This window comes from Canis lupus, chromosome 4, assembly GCF_048164855.1.
Source record: "Canis lupus baileyi chromosome 4, mCanLup2.hap1, whole genome shotgun sequence".
Taxonomy (NCBI): domain Eukaryota; kingdom Metazoa; phylum Chordata; class Mammalia; order Carnivora; family Canidae; genus Canis; species Canis lupus.
This window is the reverse complement of record NC_132841.1, coordinates 43,739,502-43,759,657: the sequence shown is the minus strand read 5'-3', so window position 1 is coordinate 43,759,657 and position 20,156 is coordinate 43,739,502. Positions and strand designations below refer to the sequence as shown.

The 20,156-nt window shown below is 50.4% G+C and overlaps 1 protein-coding gene across 1 annotated transcript in view; it reads right to left on the bottom strand.

The window, feature by feature from the left end:
- The window catches only part of SLIT3 (slit guidance ligand 3), a 591,163-nt gene that overhangs the window by 56,527 nt on the left and 514,480 nt on the right, over positions 1–20,156 (bottom strand). The window contains exons 17-20 of the mRNA XM_072824217.1: positions 16,829–16,972; positions 15,936–16,079; positions 12,685–12,848; positions 11,476–11,608 (exon numbers count right to left, since the gene is read on the bottom strand). Of these exons, the coding sequence (XP_072680318.1) occupies positions 11,476–11,608; positions 12,685–12,848; positions 15,936–16,079; positions 16,829–16,972 (585 nt within the window). The remainder of the gene's footprint in view (positions 1–11,475; positions 11,609–12,684; positions 12,849–15,935; positions 16,080–16,828; positions 16,973–20,156) is intronic.

Sequence of the window (20,156 nt, the reverse complement as noted above, 5' to 3'; positions counted from 1 at the left end):
CCTCCCCGTCAAAGCACAGACTGCATTTGTCACTTATTATTTATTTGTGTGATTATTCAACTAATGACATTTTTTCCTCACTGGACTGCTATACTCCGTGATGGCAGGGCTGTTGCCTAAAACTGTCCGGTGTTGGATCTGCCGATAGTGTGTATGGAGTTCGCATGCAGTAGGTGCCCAGTGAATATTTGTTGAATGAATAAAGCACTCACTCTGTACCCAGCCTTCACAATACTCTCACATGGCAAGTTTTCACAGTTGAGGAAGCAATTTCAGAGATGTTAAAACACTTGTCCAAGGTCATACAGCGAGTGAGTGGCTGAGCTAGGATTTGAACCCAGGTCTCTCTAAAGTCTCATCACAGTTCCATTCAGCCTCTCCTTAGCTACTGGGGAGCATGGGAGAGCTGAGTCACGATTCATGCTAAGAACCCTAAATCTGTGTTGTGTATCTCTGGTGCGCCCCCGGAAGCCGAGGAGAAAGGGTGTGCTCTTGGAGCATTGTGCTGTGGTTCCCAACAGGATGGCTGCCTGTGGGAGGGGACAGCGGTTCAGACTGGGGACGTACCAACAGATGGAGACTCCTCCTGGATAGGCAAAGGCTGAGCCTAGACCTGTCTGGACTTTAGGGTCCTGCACAGACTTGCTCACCTAGGCTGAGGCCACCTCCTTAGACACTCGAGTGTGCTTGAGGATAAGAGAAGGAAGTCTCATTTTGATCATGAATTACAAAAGTTATTACTACCCTCAAGGGTGACACAGGCTAATTTATTCACTCTCATCCTGTGGTAAACCCCTTCCCCCTGGGCTTCCTCTTGTTCTTGGGACAAAATTACAAGAATTTTTTTTTTTTTTTTTTTGACTTACAAGAACTTTTAAGATGGCTTACAATGTCTGGTCTGGTCTCCTGTGCGAATCTCCCTTGACATAAGGCCCCCATAGCTTCTTCTCGGTACTGGTGTCCACTAGTGCAGGGTCTGCCTTAAGCTCCAAGAGGGCCTACCTCTGTCTTTATCTCTAGTCTAGCACTTCCCAAAGTTTAACATATGTACACATCACCTGGGATATTGCTAAAAAGCAGATTCTAATATAGTGGGTCTGTGTCAGGTTGGAGAGTCTGCATTTCATTCATTCGTTCATTCATTCATTCATTCATTCATTCGAGACAGAGAGAGAGAGACAGAGACAGAGAGAGGCAGAGAAATAGGCAGAGGGAGAAGCAGGCTTCCTCTGGGGAGCCTGATGCGGGACTTGATCCCAAGACCAGGATCATGCCCTGAGCCAAAGGTCAACCACTGGGCCACCCACGTGTCCCTAAGTCCGCATTTCTAACAGGCTTCTGCATGAGGATGGGAACTGCTGGTCCACAGGCTGCATTTTGAGTAATGAGCTGCTGGAACACCAGCTGGCATCCAGTAGACCCACCACCAAATGACTGAATGGGATGAAATGGGTTAAAATAGGATATGAGTCAGTTTGTCAATGATCAAACCAGGCTTAGCTTTGAGGACAAGTTGGAAGGGGTGTTTTCTTAAGTTTGGGCCAAGTGACTTTATTTCCAGGGCTGGCCCCTGAGAATCATCATGGCCCAGGGCACTGGGCAGGACCCCGTATGGTCTGAGGTTGCCATGGCATGTCGGATTACTTCCCTTTGGTCCTTAATCCTTTGTTGTGTACCTATTATGTGTTAAGAACTATGCTAGAGGAGGGGGTAGATACAAAGATGAACCAGATCCCATTTCTGCCTTCAGGGAGCTTGATCATCTAGCCTAAAATTCAGCCACATACACTTAGATCGTGCCCTCAGGCAGAGGAGCTAAGAGAAACATATTCACCGATGCATTCATTTATTCAGGCAGAAATCTTTATTGGGCAACTGCAGTGTGTATACACTGTGTATATACCAGCGTGTATACACTCGTGAAGAAGACAAGCGTGCTGCCTACTTTCTGGCATTTAAGAATCTAACATGGAGAGGGAAGGGGAGGGAGTGGGAGGGAGAGGGGAAGAGAGGGGTGGGGAGAGAGAGAGGAGGACATACACAGAAAACAACATAGATTACAAACTGTGCAGGCCAGGGAGGCGGGTCTGGTGGGGAAAGGGAGCCCGGCAGATCACGCTGAAGCCCTGGAGGTGGCTTTATCCCAAGTGAGGGGAGTAACTGCAGACCGGTGCAGGAGCTGGTGTCACAGATTACCCTGCTTCACCCTTCTGCTCTGCCCTAAAGGACGGGTGGCAGGGCATTCACATGCTGTGTGGACACTGGCCCTGTGGCTCAGCAGTGGTGGTGAGGAGAAGGCATGAAGACCTTCTAGACTTCTCTGCTGGACAGGGAGGTTCTGTGGGGGTAGCAGGATTCTGGGGTCTGTGCAGGCTGATGAAGGGGAGGACAAGTCATGTCGGGCCACCTTGCCCACAGGGAGTGTTTTGTGGATGGTGTGGCAGGGAGGGAGGGAGGGAGGGAGAGAGGAAGGGGGAGAGGCAGGGGAAGAGGGAAGAAGGGAGGAGCTGGATGAATGAGCAGGGCTGGTGGGGAGTGTGCTGGTTCAGGGAGCATCTCTGCTGGAGGGAGGCTAATTAACCACGAGGGAGCCACTTGAAGGGGTCTAGCCTCCGGCTGGCAGTGACATCTCCCCCTCTCCCATGCTGCTTATCCTCTCACTCTTGTTTGTTTGTTACAACTACTTAGCAAACTTGAGGCATCTAAAACGAAACCCAGACTAAGATGCCATAACACCAAGTCTCCCTGCTGGGATGTTTACAGAAGGCCTCATGACAAGCACATCTGAAGCAAGTTACCTAAGCTCACAGACCACAGAGTGACAAGGAAAATAACAAAATAGAAACAAAGGTGCAGAATCTAGTGCTCTGGGACAGAGAGACTCTGGTCTGTTATCCAATCCTCTACAGAGGGGGCCATATTTTGCTGGGTGTTTTGTCCATCTGGTTGAACACTGAGGCTCAGAGAGGGGAGGAGTGAGTCCAAGAGCCAGGATCTAAACTCAGGTCTGCTGGGTTGCATAGCCCAAGAAGTCAAACCCATGTGATTTCAACTCTACCTGGAGCTCCTTATTTTCACCTTTGGCCACCACTGTCCTGAGAGGATTCGCCCGATCACATAACTTAGTCTGTCACCTCTGCTAGGACATCAGCTGCGCGCAGCAGGGATTTGGGCCACTTTTGTATCCTGCTGCATTCCCAGAGCATAGTGTAAGGCTCAGCACGTAGCAGGACCTCAAATATTTACTGAATGAGTGAATGAATGAATGAAGAGAAGGGCTGTTTGTAGGACCCTGGATTAAACAAACAAAAACTTACAAGGGTTTCAAAGGATGCCCTGTGCCTGGCCCATGTCCATCTGTAAGGGAGGCCATGCTCTATTGATGCCTGCATTTGCTCAACAGTTGAATGAACATCTAAAATGACCCCTGGAATTCAGGGATGCTGACAGCATCCTCAGCTGACACAGGGAGGTCCTGGGGGTCCTGGAGGATGGGCAACATGACACAGATGCTTCTGGAGCCTCTGGTCCTGCTGTTTCAGCCTGGCTTTGATGGGTGCTCTGCTGATGCTGACTGGATCAGCCTTGCCCCTGTTTAAAATCCTTCCCTGGCTTTCACTGCTTGCTAGAAAAGGACACCCAAATCCTGTCCAAATCCTTCCAAGCTGTCTGTGGCCTGTCCTGAAATCCGTCAAGGTTCTCTAGGGAAACAGACCAGTTGGAGAGATACACACACACACATATAAATGTATATACAGAGGGAGAGGGAACTTGTTTTTTAAAATTTTTAAAAAGATTTGAGGGAGAGAGAGAGAGTGCTCATACACAGAGGGAAGGGCAGAGGGAGAGAATCTCAAGCAGACTTCCTGCTAAATGCAGAGCCTGACGTGGAGCTCAACCCCAGAACCCTGAGATTATGGCCTGAGCCAAAACCGAGAGTTGGCTGCCCAACCGACTGAACCACCCAGGCACCTCATGAGAGAATTTACTTTGAGGAAGGGCTAGCAGGTTGGAAACTCAAGTATGATTTCTGTGTTACAATCTTAAGGCAGAAATCCCCCTTCTACTTTCTACAGAAAGCTCCAGTTTTATTTTTGTTTTTGTTTTTTGTTTTTGTTTTTGTTTTTGAGGTCTTCTACTGATTATATGAGGCCTACATCCACATTATTCTGGGTAATCTCCTTTACCTACTTGCATCGACAAAATACCTTCCAGGTAACATGTAGCTAGTATTTGCCCAAACAAGTGGGCCCCCCTGCCCAGTCAAGCTGACACATCAAATTAACGGTCCCAGGCCCTGCCTCCCCTTCCTGTTCACCACACAGCAAACTCTCCGTTGGCTTCAGCCCTGCCCCCCGAATGCCCCAGGTTCCTTTTGGGGGGCAGGTCTCGGCACATGCGTGCCCCTCCTCTCCCTCCTTGCTAGTTCACTCCAACGGTTGCTCAGAACTCAGCTCGAGCACTGCCTCCCCAGCGCCATCTCCCACACCCACTGGGGACAAGACAAGCTACTCAGCCCAAGCTTTCGGTGCATTTTCTTCACAGCATCTCACCCCCCTGTGACGTCCAAGAGTGAGTCTGTGATGAGCGGGCCAGAATGGTGTCTGCTGTGCTCACTGCAGCATCCCGGTACGCTGGCTGGCAGTAGGAGATGCTCAGGAAACACCATCTGTGTGATGCGAGCCCCAGAAGTCCCCAGGGAGCGCTGCATGTGGCACTGTGGGGCCGAGGGGGACCCGCGTGGGAGCCACTCTAGGTGCACCATGTCCCTGGCAACCTGGTGCTGCAGCTCAGAAGACGTGGATTCAAACAGCTTCACCTCACAAATACAGATGTGGCTGTGAAGGAAAGCTCTTTGTGCAAAGCCCTTCATGAAGACTGAACTCCAAAGTTGCCTGTAGCCTGCAGCCCAGGCCCCAGAGGGACGCTTTCAGAAGACTGCACTCCTGCCCTGCCAGCCTCAGAACTCTCAGAGCCTCTCCAGCGGGTCCCTGCCTCTCTAGCAACCTTGGTGTTGACCTGCATTTAAATGCTCCATTTTAGCCGGAGCATGAGCACCGAAGGACGTGTCTGCGTCTCATGAAAATCCACACAGAGCTCTAGCGAATGGATGCTCCTCATTTCTGTTAGGAGTTTTGCGGCGCTGACAAGTGCTGTACAAAGAACTCTCAGACCTGCTGAATGGTGAAGAAGGGCAGCCACCTTCCAGGAGCCCCCGCTCATGGCCAGGGCTTCCGCCAGGGGCCTGGGATGATGTGGTTCTAGCTCAGCAGTCAGCAGCCCAGGTTCACACCCTGGCTCCACTAGCTGATAGCTGTGTGACCTTGGCAACTTACTTAACCTCTCTGAGCTTGCATTTCACCTGTGAAAGGGGGCTTATCATGATCATCCCCTTGAAGTGATTAAATGAGTCTCTATGGAAAGCTCTTGGAGCAGTTCTTGGTACAGCAGTCTTCAGTGTGTTTTGAACATGAATGTGTGTGCATGTGTGTGCGCGCACACACACACACACACAGACACACACACCCCCTCCACCCAATAATACATATGAATATCGGAAAACCCATAGTGATCTCCTTGTTGTCTATTCTCTATTCTCCTTCCAGAGTAATATTTCTAAAATGAGAATCGCATCATGTCACTTTCCTGCTTAAAATTCTTCCTTGGCTCCCGCATTTCTCCTGGGATAAGGAGTCAGCCCTCACCACAGCCTACAAGAACTACAGATCTCTTCTCGAGTTTTCAGTACACACCAGTCTCTTTTCCAGTCTATTTGCTGTGTCACGTGGTCTTCTTGGTCTCTTGACTTTAAGATCTTTCCATCTTTGGGTTATCATAAAACATTTTCTTTCTACTGCTTTCCACATCCTGCCTGCACCCTCTTTTCCTGGGGAAACACTATTCTCCGTCCTGAGATGCCTAATTTCCTGACAAGCCTTCTTACTGTCTTTCTCCCCCATTCTAACTTTTTGACATCAGGGGTCTTATCTGTCACATTGCTGCTGCCTCCCAGCTCCTGTGACATTACCTGGCATGATAAACTTGGTGAACACCTGACTGAGTGATGAGGGCTTCTCTCAGCTTGTGGCCTGTGCCCCGGTCTCCCTCAGTCCCTCTCACAGATGGCCATGACTGCCCGATAGCCTAGAAGTGTCCTCTACTGAAGCCATCTGCTGAGGGCTTCTCTGGGCCAAGGCTTGCGCCAGGACTCTGAAGCACTGCTGTGCCCAGAGCCAGCTGCCCTCCAGCTGGCTGCAGGCAATTTCTATCCCTCTCCCCAGGCCAGAGAAAGGCAAGAATATAGTCAGTACTGGGCAGTTGCCCTCTAAAGTGCTCTGGGGAGCCTGCCCAGCGGGGGTGGGGTGGGGGGAGGTGGCAAGTATGCAAAGAAAGCAGCAGCTGGCATTGCTAGAGAAGGTGCAGCTGTCAGGATGGACCCAGCCAGAACCACAGACAGGTACCTATAGCATCTTGGCAGGGGTGCTGGGTTTGCCTTCTCCCTGCTTAAAATGCAGGTGGCAGGTTCCAAAGAGACACATGACTGTCTACTGCAAATCACCAACGAGCCAGGCCACCAGGCAGAGCACACAGGGACCCAGACCTCTGCCAAAGGAAGGGAGTAACTGAGTGGCTAAGGGATGGGCCCTGGGGTCAGATGGGCCTGGGCTCAAGGCAATGCTCTGCTGTGCAGTGTGATCTTAAGAAATCATTCAACCTTCTCGAGCCTCAGTTATCTCATCTGCAAAATGGGAGTAACAACACCTGCCTTGTAGGATTAAATGAGGTCACATATGAAAAACAACCACAGCATCTGGCACAGTAAATGCTCTATGAGTGCTGGCTGTGGTGGGTCACACCCGGACAGGATACCTTCCCTTGCTTTCCTAAAGCCCAGGTTGCGGCGGAGGGGGGCGGGGTGCGGTGCGCAGAACTGCCTGGACTCCTCCCTATCCCAGAGCACATGCTGTCCATGCCACTCCTCCGCTTGTCGCTTACTGCATTGCCCTGCTCCTTCTCTGGCATGGCCCTCTGTCGCCCAAAATTTGAGCTGCTTGCTATACCCCAGGCCACCATCTTCTGACCCCCACCCCAAGCCCAACCAGTGCCAGGCCAGGTCCTACCCTCTCCCCCAAGCAGTGCATTCTTCTCATCACCTCCTGCCAAAGAAATCAGTCTCAGAGAGCTGTGTCTCAGCCTGTGTCCTGGTGGTTAAGTCCCAAACCCTTTTAAGCCTCCCATCACTGCCATGTATGTGTGCACACCGTCAGCATGCTTCCCAAGATGTGCTCAGACTCCACAGTCCAGTAGAAATCCCCTCTTCCAACAGTGGTGCCTGGGGGAGATATGTCATCCTTCTCTTCTCCTCTCCTTGGGATGTTTGTGGTGGGACAACAAATCTATGCTCACAGTCCTCACACCAAGGTCAGTTCTCAAGTTTCCTGGATATTAACCAGGAGTGGACTGTAGGGGATGGGGGTGGGTATTGTTTGCTGGCACTAGATTCTCATTCTCCTCTCTGCTGCTCAGGAAGATGTGGACTTACAGGGTTTGTTTCCAGAATCAGGAAGGTCTGGTGTTAATAAACACTGCCTTAAATGCAAGCAAATAGATTTTTAGGTTTAAGTACTTCCGGAATGGCAAGTGTGAGTCTACAAGGCTCATGGCAGAGCAATAACAGAACTCTTCTGAAGCTGACGAGGCCCAACCTGTGCAGATTGTATTTGTGTCAAGTATCTTGGGCGCTGAGATGTCTACTTCTGCTGTGCTTTCAGCAAGCTTTTGTAGGCTTGCTTCTAAATCAGGACTTTAGTGCTGACTTCTAGCGGGTGTCTCTGTATCGTTTGCTTGCTAGTGTGTAATTACCTGAGTGGTTCTTAAAGTGTTGTCCATGGGCCACTGGGGCTCTTCTAGGTTTTTTCAGGGCTCTGTGAGACACTGAAACTACTTTTCTGAAAAAATTAAAACATTGTTTTCCATTTGCACTGTGTGGGGAAAATTGCTGGCACCTCACTATGAATCAAGGCTGTGGCACCACATGGTATCAGTGGTCACTATATTCTTCCCTCAAGTACATGTAGGGGAAAAAAAAGCCAGTTTCACTTGAGAATGCCCTCCAGGAAGCAGCGAAAAGTTATTAATTGCATTAAGTATCAACCCTTGAACACATATCTTTTTAATATTCGGCGTGGAAAAATGGGAAGCATGCATAAAGCATTTCTGCTTTGGTGGTTTGGAGAAAAAGCTCCAGCATCACTGAGTTACAAGCTAAACTAGCTGTTTTTAAAAATTTTCTCCCATAAAACACCATTTTTACTTAAAAGAATGACTAGCAAAAGGTTATTCCGGGATAGGTATGGGTAGACATTTTCTCACAAATAAATACAGTAAGCCTGTCACTTTCCATGGAAATCTACTAATAGTACTTACTGGATAAAATTCAAGCTTGCTACCAAGTGAAAATTAAAATTTTAGAAAACTCTTAACTGCTACGTTGAGCAGTTTCCCTTTACTGAGAGACTTTTCTGATGAGATCCTGGTGATGTTACTGGTTATGACATTTTTGATACCATGTCATGTAACGTGCCAATGTCCAGACGATCTATATAACCCAGCGAACCAATATTTTCCAAATGACCAGTGCACACTGTTACAAGATCATTCATGGAAGAAAGTTCCATTCAAAGCACAAGATAGACCAGTGGGTTGTAACATAATAGAAAGTCCATGGATACAGTTTTGGGTCCCATGCAACAACTAGCCTTTACGAAACTACCACTTCATGGTTATGGTGTATTATCGAAGAAGAATATCCACAATTATTTGGAAGGGCTATTAAAATTCTCCTCTCTTTTCCAACGATTTGTCTATGTGAAGCCAGATTTCCTTCTTGTACTTGACCCAAAACATTGTATTGCAACAGAGGGAATGCAGAAGTGGATATGAAAATCTGGTTCCCTTCTACTACATTTGTAAAAATGTCACTCTTCTTAATTAAATTTCTTTTGGTTTGTTTTTCATAGAAGTATGCTTTTTATATGAACATGTAATGAGTAAATTATTATTCTAAATGGATTAATAAACATATATTTAAAAAAATTTCTCGTTAATAGTTTCCAATATGGTAAATATCGGTAGATATAAGCACATAAACAAAAGTAGAGTCCTCATTGCTTTTGAAAAACCTAAAGGAGTCACCCTGAGACCCCCAAATTTAAGAATTTCTGGGGTAGGGGATAAGAACATGGGATTTGGGGCCAGACCAAACTGCCCTCTGATCCTGAGTTGCTGCTTACTGGAGATGAGGCCTGGGGAGTGACTCTTAGTTGTCAGCACTGAGAGAGAGACGGGGGCCTGCACGCTGTCCTCAGGGACTGCTTGAACCAGCAAGAGAGCAGGCCAGGGGTTTGCAGAGGGCTGGCAGAGGAAAGCTCACCGCCCCCCGTAAGGTACTGCCTTGCTGGCTTGTGCCTGCAGTAGGCTCCCACACCCTGCCCTTTGGAGAAATGCTATGAACTTTGGTTGTATTTCTTTCTTTTTTTTTTTTTTTTCCCCTTCTCAGTGAATTAAACTTAATTTTGTTTTGTATGTTGGCAGCTCTGCCTGAGACCACTAATGATGCCTGAGGGAGCTGGAAAGCCAGCACTGGATCCAAACAATGAATCTGGTCCTTGAATGGAGGCCTCCAAGCCATTGCTGTCTGGGGCTGTCGGCTTTCACTTTCTCTTGCATCAATTTCCCTGTCTCTCCCCATCGCTGAACCCCTCCCCAGATACTCCGCTCCTCCCTTCCCTCCAGGACATGGTCTGGGCTCAGAGGTGAGGGCTGCCATCCTTGGTGTGCTTTGGAAACCAGTCTGGCCAAGAGAAGCGTCATCATTTCTAAAGCAGGAAGTCAGGTCTCCCCAAGCTCTTAAATTGACTTTATAATTACAGCCAATTATCTTTGTTATTTCAATCTCTATTTCATGAGCTTTGGGGAAATGCATCCACGGGCCTGTTTTACCGGCATTTCCTCCTCTTTGGCACATGTCACCTGGCGCTCAGTTGGTCCAGGAGGGAGGCGAGGACGTGGGTCATTTCTGTAGCCCCCACCCCACGGCAGTGCCGGCCGAGAGAGAGGTTGCAGGCCCCACTGCGCTGTGTGGCATTGCTCATGCAGGCCTCCGCAGCACAGCCGCAGCCCAAATGCAGGGCTGTGGCGGACTTTAGTGACGCTCAAGCCCTTCCCTGGGATGGGCAGCCCTGGTTACAGTGTCGGGAGATGCCGGAAGCCACAACACACACCCAGGGATGGACCTGCTATTCTAAGACGGTGTCATACTCGGGTTCCTGCCCTGTAGGCAGAGCCGGGCAGAGAGACACTCCCTGCTGGAGTCTCTGCCAATTCCGTTGCTTGTGTCTGAGAGCAGGGTGCACACTCAGCTGTCACAGAGGACGGGGAGGGAGTGCTGGGGTCTGGGGAGGCGGTGTGAGCTTGAGATGTGGGTGGGGAGAGGCATGTGAGCGTGTCTTCCCCTCAGGCGCCCTGGGTCCCTTCACACCCCCAGCCGGCCCTGCCGGTCACAACCTGCAGCAACTGCCATGGGGCGTGTGGGGTGCCCTTCCTCCTTCCCTGCTCACTAGCTGCCCCTCACCCTTCGGGCTGCACCTCCACAGAGAAGCTTTCTCTGACTTCCACACCCAAGGGCAGGCTCTCTGCTTTCAGGGGGTGTCACAGCGACCTTGTGCTCTCTTTTGTAGCACTTTCATGGTTGTCACCTCCCACGTGCTGCTGAGATGATGCAGACACGTCTCCCTTCCCCAGTGAACTGTAGGCTTCACATGGGTGGGGGACACAGCTGGCTTGCTCACTGTGTCTCCCCAGTGTGAGCAGAGGAACCTGACGCACCAGGCACTCAATGGACAAGCGCTGAGCGAATGAATGAATGAATGGCAGCATGAGCATGGCTCGTGCTGGGTTGTGCCACCTGGCCACGGCTGCATGGCTCCGGTACATCTGAGAGGGCTCCCTGCCCGTGGACTGCCTGAGCTTTCCAGGGGGGCAGAAATACCGTTTTCTCCACAACACTGAGAGCGCTTCAGGAAGGGAATGCTATCTCTTTTGTGTCAGTGGGAGCTTCTGGGGCAGGGGCAACCCTGAGGAATTAGTGTCGGGATGGCCGGGGACTCAAGAAGGCAGAGTACAGCGCTGGAGGCTTAGGGGGATCTAGAAAACAAGACGGTAACCCTCCCACTTGTATTCCAGTGGGCCGGGTAGTGTCGCCTGCCAGGCAGAGAGGCCCTGGGGAGGAGCACTTCTTGTTTCCACGTCCAGGCTGCTGCCCAACGCCTTGGCCGAGGTGCTGCTGCCATGGCGCTGGGGTCCACTCAAGGAAGGGCACCCCGGGCAGTCGTGCCGGAGACACTAGAGACAAAGCGTGGTGGACGCTGGTGGTGGTGGCATTAAGGGTGTTTGGTAGAGGGTGGAAGTACTCACAGTTCGGTCACGTCCTTGGGAATGCCTTTGGGGAGGGTGTGCAGCCCCCTGTTGCTGCACCGCACCACCGTCTCCAGGCAGGTGCACTGCTCGGGGCAGCGAGGGCCCAGCTGGCAGCTACTCTCGTCGTTGCCTGTGAAGAGCCGCAGAGTGAGCAAGGAGGGAGACTAACTTCTCGGGGGTGGGGGGGGAGGCAGGTGAGTGAGGCCTGGTGCCAAGGAGCAAGCCATCTTCAGGAAAGGGAGGCCCTCCACTTTGAGCCAGAATGAGAAGTAAGGAGCGTGCTGGTTTCCTCCATGGTTAGAGGGGAAAGAATGTGTGCCTGGATTGGGGAAGAGAGCCATCCCTCTTTTACCATGTTCAATAGAAAACGAAGACTTAAAAAACTTGGTTAACCACAGTATCACACAGGAAAGAGGCTACCATGAATGGAATCAGGAATAAGCCAGACTGACTGAAGGAGTGGTCTGGGGTTGGAGGAGAGCCCTGTCTGTTCCCTTCTTCTTTTTCTTCCCTTCCTCCACCCTTCCACTGACCCCATCCCTCTGGGGTGATAAATGTGTCCCCAGCCTCTATTATACCTTAACCTCAGTTAATTTACAAACCAGTTAACCATAGGTGATAGTCAAAGTTGTGCTGGCTTGAATTTATGCAAATATGCCCTTTAGAATCCTGACACTCAAAGCCTTGGACCTCCAGGTATTTATAACCCCCCAGTCAGTGACAGAAATTTTCCAGGAGCTTGTCTTGAAGTTTGTTTTTCAGGATCCACTGAGCCTCATGACAGAGAGAGGAAAACTGAGGGCCAGGCCTCCCATGCACAGTTGTGTAGGTTGTGTACTGCATAAGGGTGCTTTACCCTCTAATGGCCACCAGTCTCACTGTGGATATGATAGATTAGGATATTTAGTACAACAGTATTCTCATAGCCATAAAGTGTCTTGTCTTAAAAATCAGTATATTATGACACATTTTTGATAGAAGTAAAATGTTTTTAGAAAGAGGCTCCTTTTCTTAATTTGCATGAGGGAGCCATATGGCTAGCAGCAGACCTGCAGAGCCCTTCAGAGCCACAGCTGCATGCCAGAGATGGAGTAGTGTCAGATCTGAGGGGATCCTGACCGTCAGCTACCTGCTGTACCTCTCCTCTCTTGTATCTTTCTCCCCTTCCCAGGTACTGCCCCTCTGCCCCGCCCCCAGCCTCCTCACCTTCACAGGTAAAGTCCTGGATGGCCACATCCTGGATGGGGATCTCCTTGAGGAAGAATGGCTTTTGGCACCGGGGGTTCCCGCTCACGATCCGCCTCTTCCTCAACCACTTGCCGAGCCAGGCCAGGTGGCAGTTGCAGTTGAAAGGGTTGGACAGGAGGTTTCTGGGAGGAAAGAAGGGCCCTCTCTGAGTGGTTAGCACCTCGCCCTCTACTGTGGAAGCTGGCCGGGGGATCCAGGGCTGCAACTCTCCAGGGAGGCCTGCTCGGGGTTCCAGGGAAGGAAGGAGGAGGTCTGGGAAAGGAAATGCAGACTGTCTTCTAGAATTCAGAGGCGGTCTTTGTGAGGGTCTCATTCGGGACCTCTGCGGACGGACGTGACCATGGTCTCCTGCCACACCCTCCCTGCTTCCCTGAGCTCCAGCTGCGCACCGTCTTCAATCCTTCAGCAGGCTTCTCTTAGACTCAGCACCTCCACACACACTGGTCCCCTGCCTGGCACTACTCTCTCTACTGCCCGCCTGGCTGCCTCCTCCTCTTCCTTCAGTCTTGGCTCAGACGGCCCCACCCGTAAAGAGCAATGAGGAGTTCCTGCCTGTCCCCATCTTCTCCCTCGTCCCCTCACATATCCTGCCCAGCACCCACAGAGCCTGTACTGACCGCAGAATGCTTGCCTCCCCCCTTAGACTCAGCTGCCCCAGGGTGGGCATCAGACCTGTCTGTCTGTCCCGTGTCTCCAGGGTCCCGCATGGCATCAACACTGCCACTTTGTATACATCTAGGGAACGCAGTGACTGGACTGGTGGCCTGATGAGGGGAGAGCAGTTGTCAGTCTGTGAGTGTTGCCTACAGGGCTGGCACCAGGCTCAGCACCTCATAAAGCCGTTCTCCTGTTCCAATTGGTCACAACAGCCCAAGGAAGGAGGTAACATTCTCATCTCACACAGGAAGAAAGTAAAGCTGAGGCTGGTTACAACTAATAAGAGGCCAGACATCCCTGAGTGGCTGTGGCAACGACAGGACAATTAGGAGCCTGGGAGTCAGACATCCCAGGTTTGATCCTGATGCTGACATTTAGCAGCTGTGCCAAGTCAGGCAGGTTTCTTCTCGTGTCAAAGTAGGTTCCCCTAATGCTTTGTGACTCCATCTCTCTTGGCATCTTTTATGTCCGGATTGTCAGTGTGGAGGCTACACAGGCGGGGTGAAAAGTTAGCTAAAATAAACCAACCTGCTGAGGCTAGCTTCTAACCCACTACCCCCATCTTGCTGTCACTCATCCATTCAATTCATTCATTTATTCACCAGTTATATAACGGGCATTTACGCAGTGCCAGGCACAGACACATGCATTGAGACATAGCAGTGCACAGAATAGCTGCACATCCCCGTCCTTCTGGGACTTACATTCCAGCTGACGGGAGGCAGACAATATGTAATCAACAACACAATCAATATTAGGAAATGGTCAGTGCTAGAGAAACGGTTAGGAGAGCTGGACTGATGAGCTGGGGTGATGGCACAGGGGCAGAGTGGGGTGAGGCAACAATGGAAGGAGGGGAGGGAGGCCGGGGAAAGGCTGTTCCAGGCAATGGGAGTGGGTCTAGGGTGTGGGAGGCAGTGAGGACGCTGGTGGGGCTGGCCCAGGGTGGGGTTAGGAGGGACCGGATGATATGGACCCTTTAGGACATCTAGAATTTGGCTTTTTTTGGCCCAGTGAAGCAGTTATATGGGAACGTGACAATGGGCAGCAATAGGAGATGTAGCCAAAAGCCTTTCTCTTCTGTCTTCCAAAGAATCATTGGGGAAGAAAAGAGAGAAGGGTGGACCACCAAAAAAAAAAAAAAAAAAAAAAAGGGACCAGCAATTAAGCTTGATAGAGCCACATAGAAATACTATGTGCAACCATAAGCGTTAAGTACTTTCTATGTCTCAGGCCACTGCTGTGCATTTTACAAATATTAACAGATTCAATCCTTATAACAATCCTATGAGATGCAATATACAGAAAGAACAACTGAAACACAGGGAGAGGGCAGCCCGGGTGGCTCAGCAGCTTAGTGCTGCCTTCAGCCCAGGGCATGATCCTGGAGACCCGGGATGGAGTCCAGCGTCAGGCCCCCTGCATGGAGCCCGCTTCTCCCTCTGCCTGTGTGTGTGTCTCTCTCTCTCTCTCTCTCTGTCTCTCATAAATAAATAAATAAATAAAATCTTTAAAAAAAAACAAAAACAAAAACAAAGAAACACCGCGAGATGAAGTAGCTTTTCTAAGGTCACATGGCTAATAAGACATAAGCCAGCATTTGAACCCAGGAAATTTGATCTAGAGCCCATCACTTTACTATTCTAAACAACCTCCTTTACCAATGCAGTGAATTACCTGGGCAGGAGCCATTTAGGTGTCCAGAAGAATTAGAAGATTCTAATTCTTGTTCTGATGTACATTTAAGTGGCCAGTGACATCATTTAAAATCCCCTGTCAGGGATCCCTGGGTGGTGCAGTGGTTTGGCGCCTGCCTTTGGCCCAGGGCGCGATCCTGGAGACGCGGGATCGAATCCCACGTCGGGCTCCCGGTGCATGGAGCCTGCTTCTCCCTCTGCCTGTGTCTCTGCCTCTCTCTCTCTCTCTCTCTCTCTCTGATGACTATCATAAATAAATAAAAATTTAAAAAAATATATTAAAATCCCCTGTCATATCATGTCACTGGCCTGCTTAAAACCTTCAGTGGCTTCCTGACATGCCTTGGATGAAGACCCAAATAGTCCATGGCAGGTCTGTAGCCTGGCCCTGACCTCCCTTCTGCCTTGTCATATACCTCACCCTCCTTTACTCTGTGCTATGACCGTGTTAGACTCTGCTCAGTCTCACAATCTGCTCTGCAACAACCCACCACAGGGCCTCTGCACATGCTCTTCCAATAGAAGGAAATGCACTTCCTACTTTCTTGAACAAGCTAACTCCCACTCACCTTCTAGAACACAGCTCCAGTGTTCCTTAACAAAGCCTATGTCAGGTTTTCATGTCACTGTGGACCCCCTTCTGTGGCAATTCGCTATGCTGTGAACTCCAAGAAGAAGGGGCCGTGTCTGTGATCCTCAGCACCTAGACGGTGTCTGGTACGTGGAGGGAGCCCAACAAACGGTTGCTGACAGACGGGGAGACGACCTTGGCCAAACATAGTTGGGAGCTGCCAGGGGAGAGGTCTGCAGGACAGGAGCCCCGAGTCAGTATGCAGTGGGTCCAGGAAGACTTACATGGTAGACAGGGAGACAAGTGTGGTGAAGGCTCCAGGGGTGATGGTGGTGATCCGGTTGTCGTAGAGGGACAGCAACCTCACTGAACTCAGGCCAGCAAACGTGTCATTGCTCACACAGGTGATCAGGTTACTCCTCAGCATCCTGCAAGGAGAGAGGTGGGGATGAGGGAGCACAGGTATTATCTTCTGCCCACCACAGAGCTGCAGGGTGTGCGTGGGTGTGTACATGGGTGCGTGCATGTAGGTGGGATGCTTCCGCCAACTCCAAGCCCAGACCATTGCATTGCTGAGGTTTGTTGTGTGATAGCAGGGTGTGTGGGTCCCCATGGTGGCTACCCGTAAGTACACATGCACATTCTTGTCTGCACACTTTACGTACAGTGAAAGCGGGTGCCATGAGTGTCTATGTATACGCATGCATGTTGTATGGTGGTTAGTGTATGCATGTCTATTTCTGGGAGGAGAAAAAATCAAGATGTAGCTGTGGGTCATCAGCCTCTGTGTGTGCGCTGTGTGTATATGCTTGTGTGTGTACATGCTTACCTGCATGCTGCCTGTGTGTGCGTGTGGTTCTCATGTATATGTGGATATGTCTAAGTGGGTAAGTGTGTGTGCCTCTCTCAGCACATTTCCAGCATGAATCCATCTATGTGTACACCTTAGGGCAAGCATCTTCCAGTTGTGTGTGTGCTGGGGGTGTTGCGCACACTAAGTTCTCTCCCATCAAGGTCTGGGAAGTGTTTAGTGCCTCTCTGGCTCGAGGAAAGAAGGGACTCAGCAGTTTGGGACAGGATCCAGGCCTGGAGCTGGCCGCCAGCCTTTGTAATCCCCGCCTGATGCCCCTACCCTCCCATCTCCTTCCAGACCTTGGCTTGGGCTCCAGGAACTCACAAGGTCTTGAGGCTGCTGAGGCCCCGAAACATGCGCCCATGCACCGTTTCTAGCTGGTTCCCGGTCAGCATCAGCTCCTGCACGCTGGCTGCTCCATCAAAGGCACCTTCTCTCACCTCCTTGATCTTATTGTTACTCAGGTTTCTAGAAGGAAGAGATAGAGTGGGTCCCTGGATGCAAGGAGGGAGTCACTAGTCTGCAGCTGGTCTCAAGCACCCCTGGACCAAGGACTGGGTGGTGGGGCTCCCTGATATTTGGTCTTCAGGACCTGTGGCCCCACACGGGTGGGGCTACTGTGTGAAACGGGCCAAGTGGAGCCTGAAGTCTTTTCTGGGTGTTCCTTTTTTTCTAAGCCCAGGGTATGTGCACATTTAAAATGGTGATTCTCAAACTGATTTTCTCCCTTCAGCAGAAACTCTCACCAAGCAGTGCTGCTCAAGGGGAAGGCAGGAGAAAAATCTAAAACGTGCCCCCTCTGTGGGGGTGGGACACTTGTAGAGCTTCCAGCTCTATGGCTGAGATGCTTGATAGCAATGGGCACTTGCTAGTTAGTACTTTCTGAGCACTTATTATGAATTAGGTTCCATGTAAGGGGTTTGGTTCACAGAATCACATCGAAGCAGTAAAACAATGCCTATCAGAGGAGTACCACGTGTATTATCACTGTCTCATTTTATAGATGAGGTGACTGAGGTCCAGAGAATTTGAGGAACTCACCCAGAGTCACAGAGTTGAGAGAACCAGGATTGAGGCTTGCTTTTTGGTGCATAAAAAGTCCTCCAGTGAGGAGCCTCTTTCCTAAGGGAATGTTCCTTTGGTGGTGTAGATACACACACCCCTCCAGTACTGCTTTGCATAATTCTGGGCTTGGGATATTGTATTTTCATGCATTGGGCTTGGTCCTACCAAGCCTTGGGGCCATCCTTTCTGATTCTGCCCAAACTCTGAGAAGGCCTTTCCTTCTGATGCCTGGTCACCACACGCCAGTCCCCAAGAGAGATCCTGCAGGGTCATTGGTGTTGCAAGCCCCCCCCCCCCAGGGCTCTCCTTGGTGGGGGACCTCCATGGACCACCCAGTCAGGCTTGAAATGCATCCCAGGCGGCATGGTTGGAGTGGAAAGTGACGGTGTTTACACCAACGGGGGGAAGAATCCAGTCTCCTGAACAAAGAGCATGTTGGTGCCTGGCACAGGGAATGGTGTTTTCTATGAACAGCGAAATCTGCAGGTGTAGATGGAGCCTGCTGACCCTCTAAGCACACTGAAGTTGCTAGGACTGGTGGCCCACTGTACTGCTGGGAATAAGAGGGCAGAGCTCCAGGTCCTGGAGCAGCACAGTGAGCCCCTCATACTTCTGCTTCTCTCACAGACCTGCCTTGCACAGTTCTGGGCTGACCCACGGCAACCCCAGGCGGTGAAGCTTCCCTCATTAACTGGCTTGGAGCAAGTGATGGAACTGGGCACCCAGGGGCTTGATGCCAGCTTGTTGCCTTCTTCCCAGGTAGGGATGGGGCCTGCAAGGCATGACAGTGGCCATGCCTGTGGGCAGGTGCCTCATCTGCTCTCTCAGCACTCCTGTCATGGCCCTGCTCTCTTCCCCCTTCTGTCCTGTCAAGGACAGTATCCTGCAGTACTCCTCAGCATCCTTCCTGCAAGGTCTGAGAGAGCTGGGAGACTCTCTAACTGGATTTCTGCCCCCCACCCTTGCCTGGCTCTCCTTAAACTCAGCCTTTTTTTTTTTTTTTTTTTTTTTTTTTTTTAATAAATCCTGGTAGTCCTGGTCTGGGATACCCAGGAGTGAAGGTAATGCACAGGGGAGACTGCAAATTACCCCCAAATCAGACATGGGAGGAGAGATAAAGGCTCTCCCAGTAGCCATAACTCATATGAATGCTGGAGGAGCAGGATTTTGCTCCAGAGAGTTAGGCTCCTTGGAGAATTAAAGTACATAGGATGGGCAATGAAGATGAGTTAAAGCAGCCACGAAATGGGGAGGGCTCCCATTTCCTGACATCTGTTTCTTTAAATGAGCAAAATTAACATCACATTACTGTAAGGTTTGTGAATTGGATTTCCTCAGGCTGGGAAAATGGAAAACACAAGGAGAGCAAAAAAGGAGGGGATAGAATTTTCCAGAAGACCAGGCTGTGGCTGTCTCTTCATTCATCAAAGCACAGCTCAAAACAACAGGCAGCCTGGGGCAAGCACTCCACACACAAATCAAGGGCATCGGGGTTTGTAGGAACCCTGTCTTACTCTCAGAGCGCTATCTTCCTGAAGATGCTCCAGAGCCCAGGAACCCAAAAATGTGATTTTAGGACCATTCAGGAGGCCTTTCTCCACTTCTGTCTCTACAGACTCACCTGAAGGAATATGGCCCCATCCTGGCTTTGACTCTGATGAGGATGGGATCTTACACTTGAAAGGACCCAGCGCTGGAAATTCCCACGCGGGCTCGTGGGTAGTTTGGAGGGGTGAACCAGCGTGTGGCCCCGCTGCCTCTGTTAGCTGCTGGCTGTACCTGTCAGACCCTGTTCTCATCTTCCTAAGAAACACTGAGGCCCCTGCAGGCTGGGGATTTGTCTGGCTACCCCATGGAAAACCTGTCTGACGAGGTGATCCTGGGCCTCTTCTAACCGGTGGTTTGTAAGACAGCCCATGCACGCTGGCGAGGGGGAGGTGTCTACAATCCCATTTAAAGCCCAGTCCCAGATGAAAGTGTAGTGGGGAGAGAGCTAGGGAGATTATTTTAAAGAAACTGAGGATACTGAGTCATAACGGAACAAGCACTCTGGGATACTGTCAAGTCAGGGAGGTCCTGTCCACTCTTTTATGAACCTCTCCCTCCCCAAGGTGGAAGTTCTATTTCAAGCTGGGGTTGCAAGCTCAGATGTCCACAGGGTCCAGGCTGGTGACTTAATGCTGGAAGCAAGTCCAGGGGGGATAGCACAGTGCATAAGCCCAGTGACCAGAAAAGCACATGCTCTATTTAAGAGGGCAGCTGCTCCTCACTTGAACTTCACTGAAGCCATTTGGCCCCATTTTGCCAGATCTTTTGATTTTCCAAAAGATGCCAGAAATCTAGTGTTGTTTTTTATTCCTATGAACACTCCTGATTTTTAAAAGTGGGCAACTAATTCTTACTAAAAACACAACTACTGCCAACAAATTCACCAGTGTGTACCTGATTTTGGCTAGAGGGCTCCTAGGTTTTATTTTTTTAAAGATTTTATCTATTTATTCATGAGAGATACACAGAAAGAGAGGCAGAGACAGAGGCAGAGGAAGAAGCAGGCTCCACGCAGGGAGCCCAATGTGGGACTTGATCC